Source organism: Rhagoletis zephyria, unplaced genomic scaffold (assembly GCF_001687245.7).
Source record: "Rhagoletis zephyria isolate East Lansing unplaced genomic scaffold, Rhagoletis_zephyria_1.1 Rzeph_scaffold_00906, whole genome shotgun sequence".
NCBI classification, from domain to species: domain Eukaryota; kingdom Metazoa; phylum Arthropoda; class Insecta; order Diptera; family Tephritidae; genus Rhagoletis; species Rhagoletis zephyria.
The window spans coordinates 48,606-58,571 of record NW_016157990.1 but is presented as its reverse complement, the minus strand read 5'-3'; the positions used below and the strand labels follow the sequence as shown (position 1 = coordinate 58,571).

Sequence of the window (9,966 nt, the reverse complement as noted above, 5' to 3'; positions counted from 1 at the left end):
CAAAATCTCAATTGTAATTGAAATTATATCGCCTTAAATTTTAATAAAAAATAAATTAATGACAACAACAAAAAATGTATACGTATTGAAAAAAAACAACACTAAAAATAATTAAAAATGGAATTTGTTTGACGCTTCGCTTTCGTATTTAAATGTTGCAATTCTAAAGAAAAAATTTAAAGATCGAATATTTAAGTTTGAGATTTTTCAAATTAACAGCATAAACTTTGGAAGAAAGGTATTAAACTTAAAATTAATTTAGAAAAATAAATTTTATTTGGTTAATATATTTAACAATTTAAATTTTAAGAAATAAAATCAAATCTTTGGAGGAAAAATTATTAAAAAAAGACAATTTTGAAATTTTTGAAATAAAAAACCATAACAAGATAAATGACAGAAAATACATTGACGTCTCTCTTCCACACGCCAGAGCATAGAAGCTCATTTCACTTACCCATAATGTAGGTGCCAACACGCTGCCAGGGTTTGTCGTAGAGGAAATCGAATGACTCGAAGGGATTGGCCACCTTATGCGTATAACGGTAATGTAGGGAAATAATGCCCGAAACACCCCAAGAACTTAGCAGAAATGAACACAAAATGATGGCAGCAGTTTTGAAATACCTTGAAGTATGTAATAAAAAAAAAATTTTGAAAGGATATTTTTCATATGCAACACCATTTTGCAAACTCACTTGATGGAGAGCACCAGCAGCAGCGAAGACATCACAAAGAATTGCATATCATTGGCCATATACCAGCTCCAGATCATGCAAATCTCACTGAGTGGATAAAAATTGTTGATATAGAGTATGTTGCGCCACCAAAAACGACTGCAAGTGTCGGCGGCGACATTTGGCTGGAAGACGGAGTTATCGAAAGTTTGGCTGGAAAAATAATGGGCAAAAGGGATGAAAAATGCAGTATATTACAATTACAACTTAACGTGATTCCAGCAGGGACTTATTCTCTCAAAATCACAGCCTAAAAGTATGCAATTTAATAATTTGACGGCAATGCATTTCAATAAAATTTTAATTTAAATCTTCTACCATACCACATGCTTTTAAAATTTTGTATACCACTCTGCTGCCTATTTTCGGGCGCATATCCTTGTGTATACAACATTTCTGATAGATTAAATCCACATTTATCTGTGTTTGTTACATTTGTGGTTGCATAATTTGTGTGTTTGCGTACATTAATTGAAAATACCACAATTGATTATAGCTGGCTCAATGCTATGTTGCATACCACAAGGCGCTTGAGCACAGGATTGCTACAAATCATGATTAAAGTACTTTCAATCGACCGCATTGGCCTCATATACAAATACTGCGAACATTTGGACAGCATTTTGGTGGTATACGAAAGCCTTATGAGTTTTATGTAGTCTAAATTTAAGCTACGCACACATGCTTTTGCTTGCATTTTTGAATCGAAATTTTGCGCCATAATGTTGCATACTTTTGAGCTTCAGCGAAATTATATTAATATGAAATTTTAATGAAAACTGTTCGATATTGAATTTTGGCATTAAAAGCCTTAAAATATTCCTTTTTTTTTAATTTTTCATTGCATACTTTTAGTCTCAGCAGCTCACCATAAAGACGCTTACATGAACTTAGGCGCCCTTCAATACCAAAAACCACCCTCTTCATACTCACCGCAATGCAAAATCATTAAAGAGTATCACAAACAAATACGCTGGCGTCAAGCGTATATAGCGATAAATCAATAGAAATCCTGTATCCTTCATGCTGCGTCGAAAATATTGTCCTGTATCATCGGGATACTTTTTATCCTGTTTAAGGAAGAGTAATGTCACAAGGAAGCCGCTGATGAAGAAGAATGTATCGACGGAAAAGGTAGCATTGCCAACGAACTGATACCAAAACGAACGTTCGACAATGTTGCGCTGGAACTGGGGTAAAATGAAAAGTCGAGAAATTTAGAAATTTACAAGCAGATACAGACATGCATACATACATATGTATGTATGTAGGAGTTTGTGTAATGTCCTTGTTTGAGGCTGCAAAAGTATGTTAGTAAGGAAAATATCAGCGGCAAACGCTGATTAAATCGCAAGGAATGATGAACAGCAGGTGAACGTTTGCCGCAAATGTGTTTGTCCGCTTGTGTGTGTTGTATTGTATGTATGTATGTATGTATGCATGTATCTTAAGTGCTTGAAAGCAAAATATTTACTCTATTTTCACCGATGGTAAACATTTGCAAATACGTATGCACCATTATCGTCCACAGCACGGAGAAGACGCGCAAGCCATGCACACAGGAGGTTTGTTGCTGGAGAAGGAGAAATGCAAAGAAAAAACGAAATAAAAATAATAAAAACATTAAATATAAAGCAGCAAAAAGATTTTTTTCGGAAGTACATAATGTAGCTACTGCTAATGCTTATAGGCTGCATTTCTTTATTCATTCTGAATGTTTGGAATAAACTTTTTTGTTTACTTATTCTTTAGAACGTTCCTGATGATATGTTAACGTATATTTCAAACGCATTCTGTTTACTCCGGCTGTGAAATGGGATTATCCGGAATGTATAAAGAAACGCAGCCATAATGTTTCCTAAGAAATACAAGCAGCGTAAAAGGAAAAAGGAAATTATTCGCCATGCTTATGATGCTGTTCATATTTTTTTGAGTATTAATTTTAATTACCGACTTCGAAGTAATTATTTTGCTTAACTTCAAATGTTTGTTTGCTTTGCAACAGTATTATTTTTGAACCTTAATTTTGCGATTGGCCCTTGACTGCGATTTTAAATGAATGTAAAATTCAAGATCTGCAAAGTGTCGCTAACAAAATAAAATTGTATCTAAAACATTCACAAGAGCGTTAAAAACCAATTTAAAAAATTTCCCAAACGGGAAAAATGATTTCCCAAAAGGGAAATTTCATAAAATATTCTTAAATGTGATAGTCAGCTCAAAAAACTATGTGAAAAGTTATTTCGGAAAAATATTCCTTATCTTTAAACAATTTTCCAACATAATTTCGCCAAAAAATATCTAGCGATGCATTACTATATTTTTAGATATTACCTCGAAGGCTTGTTTTAACACACTTTATTTTTTAGAAGCCATATTTTGACATACAACTCATATCTAAAAGGAAACATTCTTATACTTATGTTCACATGAATGTACATACATATCGTCGCTTGACGCGCAATACCACGTATAAGATAGTCAAAAAAATTTCTCAAAATAGCAAAAAAAGTATTTTCTTCAAAACGTTTGAATGGATTTCTAACTAAGCTTGCAAAATATGAGCTTCTTATATAATTATTCACCATGAAATTTATAGTTTAGGTTAAAAATTTAGTCGGGGTAACCAAAATTAAGTTTTTTTCAGTGACACCTCATACGTGGTATTGCATTTGACATATACGAGGTATTGCGCGCCAAGCGACGATATGTATGTGTGTGTCAAATAAAACCAATTGTAAGAAAAATTTTCAAGGAAATTAGGTGTTTTGTTTTTCGAAACATTTCCCAAAATGTAAAAATAATATCTCTCCAGAAAAAACCCCTTCTTTTCAAAGACTCAAAATCAGTAGTGTTTACAAAATTACAAATTTTCTCTAAATGTGTGGCACTTCATCGATCTCATTTTATTAAATTCTTAAATTTCACTTTTGTTTAAATTTGATTTTTTACTGAGGAATATAAAAAAAATTTACATTGCTTTTCTAAGAAAAATAGTGCTCTCACATTTTAGAAAAATATGAAAGAGTACTTCTAATGTATGAATTTGCAATAACATAATATGTAGAATTTTCATGCTTTTATTTATATGTTTTTGTATTCGATTTTTTTATTTCGGAATATGAAAAACCTTTACAGTGCTTTATTATGGAAAATAGTGCGCTTACAGTTTAGAGAAGTGTACTTCTTATGAATGTATTTATAACAACATAATCGCATTCTAATAAAATTTCCCTACTGGGAAATTAAAAATAAACTGCTTTTATTGCGTGCAAATATTGTAAAACTGTTTGTTTAGTGTACATCCAAAAAAATGTTGGGTTTAAAAAATTTCCCTGCAATGGACATTTTAGTAAGTTTTGAAAAATTGCTTCAATTTGTCTAAAAATGTAACAAACCCGTCATAAAAGTAAATTACAACTAAAAACCGTGAGTTACAAAATATCCCTTCAAGGGAAATTTAGAAAAATTTAGTTTAGTTTAACTAAAACATTTCAAAGAGCTTTGATAAGCAGTAAATTTAAGCTGAAAGACGTATGCGAAAAAAATTTCCTTTTAAAGAAATTTCCAGAAAATTATAAATTTTACCTAAAGCCCACAATCTTCATTCAACTCTCTCTGTCAGCTTCATTCATGCATTTAATTCATATGAATTCTCAACTTCAAAAGGCTTGCCTTTTATCTTTAACCTTCGCTGCTAACTAAGTCAACGCATACTGTGCCATCTGTTAACTTTGTTTGCAACAATTTTTTTTTTTTTATCTTTCATACCACAATTTGCACTTCAAAGTTTTGCAAAGTTCACAGGAGGACGCATAACACCAACAACAAAAAATGTAAAATACAAAAGCAGCTTACCTCTTTGTTCTCTGTCATGTTGAGGATACTGCCGGCATTTGTTTGAAATGCAAAACATAATAAAAATTTCTCATGCAAACCTGAAATGCATAATCCAAATGTTTTGATTGCAAACTTTACCTTTTGTGCGCTCACACTCAACACTCTCCACATACGCACCCAATTGTTTTCTCGTCTCATAAGTACTCGACGCACCCATGCTGCTGCTCGTTTCCAGGCGATAATCGGCCATATGTGACTTCTCGACATCCGTTGCGGAAAGTTCGCCATGGATGCGCCGCACACTGCTGCTGTTGCTTGCAATACTCCCACCGCCACCGCCACCAGCAACACCACCCCCTTTCGTAGTTCCCACTGTCGCTGCGGCTGTGCCTGCTGCGCCATTGCTATTCCCATTCGCTTGTCCGCCACTGCCGTTTGCGCTGCTGCTGCTACTGGCGCTATTCGCCGTTTTATTCCCACTCACATCCGCCTCAATGTCGAGCACATTGTTGTTCTCCGTTGTCAGTGTGCTCATCTGGTACAGTTCGAAGGCTGGCACTGCTCTCGTTGATTTGAATGCACCTGAATTGCCGCCACCGGCATTATTAGTGTAGGTCCCCGCGACACTGGCATCAATTGTTGCAATGCCATCGCCGCCACTGCCACCACGGCCACCGCTGGCACCAGCGATTGCGGCCGCCATGACAGCATCAATTTTCGCACTAATGGCCGCAATGTGCGGCGAGGTGAGCTGCAGTTGATTTAATTTCGCCTGATACCAGGTGGCTGTGATGACGAGTAGCAAAAGTGAGAATACGAAACTTCTGAAAAACAAAAGTAAAATGGGAATTTTTGTTCCAACTGCATTTTTTGAATGAGTATGAAGCGGAAAGTTGCTGATAAACTCACAGAAATATTTGAAATTTTAATTCGCGCCAATAGCTGAAGGCGCCGGGCACTGCACGCACATGTAGCACTTGTATGATGGTGTGGTTGCCGCTGCTGCTATTGCTATGACCATGGCCAATACTTTGGTTGTATTGTGCTTGATTGATCGCCGCGGTATTTAGTGCGACAAGCATTTGAGCATGTGGATCCAGTGTGAGTATGGCGTGCACGTCGTGTGCATTGCAGGAACGTGGTAAACACTCGCCCACTTGGAGGTTTACGTGCTGAGGAGTTGGAAGAGAAAAGAATCAAATGTCCAATCATGAAATGCTCATCAATCATGCACCAGTGTTTACTTAGAATTGCTCAATTTGCAAGGAATGTGGCGCCCACATTGCGAAAGTGTAGTGCAATTTATGGGTGCGCATTATCATCAGTTTTTTTTTTTGGGAAATTAGACTAACTTTAGCTTGATTGAAATTCAAGCTGGCGCCATGTTTTCTCTCCCTCACCCTGCGCTGGCCTACAACGCAGTCATTAACTGGCGTACGCTTCAACGTTTGGCTGGTTTGGCTTCTGCGCGGGTTATGTGTGTCACCTTCGTAATCATCATTAGGCTCTTTTTCTCTCCTATACTTTTGCTGTTGATTTGCGCATTCACGTGTAATAATTACCAGCACACAATTCATGAACACCGAATTCAATTGACTGTAAATTCATTTGTCTGAAATGATTTATGTCGTGTAACACAAAAGAGGTTGGGAAACAAATGATAGAAGTTTGAATGTGGGGGTCATCACAGATAAAAGCACAATGGAAAGAACTGTAAAAGGACATTCGACTAAATTCGATTAATGTGGAGGACTGTAATTAGGCTCAAACCTGGCACTAACAACAAAACTTGTTGAAGAGATTTTCAGTTTTCCAGCCCAATAATCAATTATATGTATGTTTGTTGGAAGCAGATTTATTTGTGCCGCTTAAATTTATAATTTCATTACTTTCAAATGCTCTTTCGGATGAACAAAGTAATGCGCATTTGAGTTGGTTATAAACGTATGAAAAATATGGGTATTTTCCTAATAAGGAGGAAGTGGCGGCGGCCGTTGATAAAACTTCTTTCGAAAAAAATAATATTTTGGTTGCAAGAAATTAAATGTTTAAAAAATACCGTGCATCAAAGCGAATTCATTTCGATTTTGAATATTATCATACTATAAAATTTTCCCTGACGGGAAATTTTGAAATTTGGATTATTTTTATTAAAAATGCCATAATATGACTGCGGTATTATATTTATACAGATATAATATCTTTTTAACAAATTTCCCTTAGAGGGAAAGTTTTGGAAAATTAATTTAAATTTATTTTAAATATATTTATGTGCCTAAGATAACATTATTTTATTTTTCGCATAATTACCCACTTGGGAAATTTTTCAAATAGTTTTAAAATATCGCAAAATCACGTGTAGAGCATTTGTGAAAAACATTTCTAGTAAAAAGCAAGTGTCCGAAAAATTTCCCTTTAAGGGATTTTTTGGAAAAGTTATCGATATTGCTTTATAAAATCAACAATTAGAGGGCGCTACCCTCTATCTCAAAATGTCACTCGAAACCATACGAAACTTTCTTCTGATAGACTTTCACGGGAAATTTGAGGCAACTTGTAATGCAGGCAGGTAAAACGCTGAGGAAAATTGCGAATTCCATATAATCATCAAATAAAGCCTAAATATGTTCACTAACTTACCCTTTTGCGCCCAGTCGAAGTTCCCATGCAAGCCCGTCAAGTACGCCTGCATTTCCAGTCCGCAAGCGGTCGACACTTTTGTGCGTATTTCCGACGCCTGCCAATAAAAGTGATCATACAAATTGGTGATGATTTGAAAGAAATTAGCGGAATGTAGACTAGCAGCCGTTGCGTTCACTTCCCCTACAATAGTGTCCACGCCAAAATAATGACTGATGCTATTAACGTTATTGCCCGCTGCCTTTGGTGTCTCCTCCTCCTGCTTGAGTAGTTCGCGCCCCTTCTTCAGCGTTTTATTTTTATGCACCTTAAAGATGTGTGGACTTATGGTGGCCACAACATTTGGTGTAGTAATAATTGGCGCTTGTGTTGTGGTGCTAGCAAGAGTTGCATTGGTGGCCAATAAACTATTCTCTGTGGTATAAATATGTACTGTTACATCGGTCGCACCACCAAAACCTTCCAGGCCCACCTCACTTCCGAGACCCACGTAGGGCACGCGTTCATTGTAGCTGAGCACAGGTTCCTCGGCATTGCGTAGTAAATGCTTCTCTTCGGCGCTGAGGTCGCCCTTCTTCACGGTCTCATGCTCCAAATCCTCCAAGTCGCTTAGATTAAAATCGAAAGTGACCGGATGTAGTTCGTACTCTTTGAGCGTGCGCGCCTTCTCGTACTCAGGGAATATCGTTTTGTCGAGCAGCGTATAGGGTTTCTTCTTCAACGGTTTTACGGGCAGCACTTCGTGTGTGTTCAGCACGAGTGGTCGATCTGCGTGCGTGGCGATTTCATGCACTTCGTGGAGTATGGTTATATTGTTGCTGCTGGAGAAGCGATGTGGCACGAAATAACTCTCCGAGCTAGCGGCATCTGTTGCTCGCGGTCTTGTGCTGTTGTTGCTGGTGGCATTGGCACTGCTGTGCTCGTTTTTGATGGCATGTTGGAGGGAGTAATGAGACAGCAGCAACTGTAGAAATATTAGCTGCGAGCAGCGTAGAAGAAGACGTCTTTGGGTTGGGGGTTTTCGGCGGCCGGCTGAGTGTGCGTGAGGCATTTTCGTTTAGCTGCTGAACTTATTTTCTCGATTTTTTGTTAAATGAGTATGACTTTTCTTATCATTGCGAAGTTATTTAAAGCATTTGCTTGTTATTGTATTTTTTGCACTTTGCGGAGTTAATTCGCTCATTCTTTATCACTCTTATTAATTCACTTTTTTTTAAACGCATTAGGTTTTAGTTTGATTTAAAGAAATAAAGGAGTTGGTGGAGTTAAGAAACCTAGAAAAAAATTACAAGAGCTTCTTCACAAAAACAATTAGTGACTACCACGCCACGAAACAGCTCTCAAACTGCTAGAATGACTCTAGACAAGAATAAAAGACTTATCCGAAGGCTATGAGGTTACAAGACATGAAAAAAATATGTCTTGGAATTCCTGGCAAGAAGAAAACCTCGACTTTAAATCTGCGTATAAGTTTTCTTCTTAGTGGGCCTGACTACTCGAGGAAAAGTTCGTACGTCCGCAACTCAACTGTCTGAACATTTGGAGGAGGAATGCCTAACAGGCTAACCTAATATTCGCGGCTTGCGTTTTGGTACGCACGCCGTCGAATTTGTTTTTTTGCGTCACCCGAAATTGGCTTGCGTGCGTTTGCATTTGATTTCATTGAGCGAAACGTCAAATCAAAATGTCACGCAGAACAAAAATTGGAAATTGAGTTAGCTTCATACGCCGCCGTTCAATTTCGGTTGGTCCCATACAAGTTGTATGTGCATGAGAAATTTTTGACAGTAAATTGGCGGCGTGCGCGAATATTAGGTTAGCCTGTAAGTTATCGTTACAAAGAAATAGGGGAGGGAAGCATTAGCGCTCACAAGCGGTGGATTTTGGGGTATGTTTTTTATACTTTAGAGCCTTTACAGCCACTGATATGTACTTAAGAAGGATTCGAAGATTTAGTTTGCCAGCTTCGAATTCGTTTTACAAAAATGAGCTACATAATAAAAATACAAGTTCAGTTAATTTTTGCGGTATTCGAAAAATTAAAAAAATGGGGCATTTGTGAAAAATCGCCATTTCTATCGGAAACCAAAAACCAGAAATCGAGGAAAATGAACATAAAAGTGGTAAAAATTTCATGGAACTAATTAATTAATTTATATTAAAATTCCTTTGTAACACTTTTTACTACTTTTCAAAGTTGAGCGCATAATAAGTAATTTTTAAGCAAAAAACACAACCGACTTAATTTACCATATACAAATTTAGGAGTACCGTTAATTTTTTCATGATCCAATGATCGGATCTAAACCAAATTACGGGACTACCCTTAAGATACCTTCATTCCGATAAAAAAAAATATATATATTGAAATCGGCTCACGCGGTGCAAAGTTATGCGGTGGCATACATAAAAGAAGAAACTATACTCCGAAGAATTGATAACCTCCCCTTTTTTGAAGTCGGTTAAAAATGTTTGAGTTCTTTGTTAATTTTATTTAAATAAAATTCAATTTACGAAGCTTAAATTTTTTTTTTATTACATACCTAGTGTACATAAAACTTGCGTAAATGCATTTTAAAAAGCGTATTATCTGAAGCAGTATTTTCTGATAGTATCTATACATATATTTGGAAGTATAAATAATTTTTTTTAAAAAAGAAAAGAATAAAATACCATTTAAATTTTTTAAATATTCCGAAAAGATTTGCCACCCCTAATAATGTAAAAAAATTAATTTAATAAATTTACT

General features: G+C 36.2%; 1 protein-coding gene across 1 annotated transcript; it reads right to left on the bottom strand.

Moving 5' to 3' along the window:
• Positions 1-101: 101 nt before the first annotated feature.
• On the bottom strand, positions 102-8,570 carry LOC108362001 (uncharacterized). The gene is made up of 11 exons (XM_017614819.1): positions 7,218-8,570; positions 7,115-7,154; positions 5,978-6,173; positions 5,487-5,749; positions 4,755-5,401; positions 4,596-4,675; positions 2,212-2,310; positions 1,671-1,927; positions 699-890; positions 458-627; positions 102-163 (listed from the first exon to the last, which is right to left on the bottom strand). The coding sequence occupies exons 1-11, from the start codon at positions 8,266-8,268 to the stop codon at positions 102-104; spliced, it is 3,057 nt and encodes a 1,018-aa protein (XP_017470308.1). The 5' UTR covers positions 8,269-8,570.
• Between the last annotated feature and the right edge of the window lie 1,396 nt (positions 8,571-9,966).

Excerpts from the sequence above, each read along its gene's own strand:
- LOC108362001 (XM_017614819.1), bottom strand. The coding sequence starts at position 8,268 with ATGCCTCACGCACACTCAGCCGGCCGCCGAAAACCCCCAACCCAAAGA. Across the intron at positions 7,155-7,217 it reads CTTCGACTGGGCGCAAAAGG|CGTTTTACCTGCCTGCATTA; the intron begins GTAAGTTAGTGA and ends AATTTTCCTCAG. Across the intron at positions 4,676-4,754 it reads TGAGACGAGAAAACAATTGG|GTTTGCATGAGAAATTTTTA; the intron begins GTGCGTATGTGG and ends TATGCATTTCAG.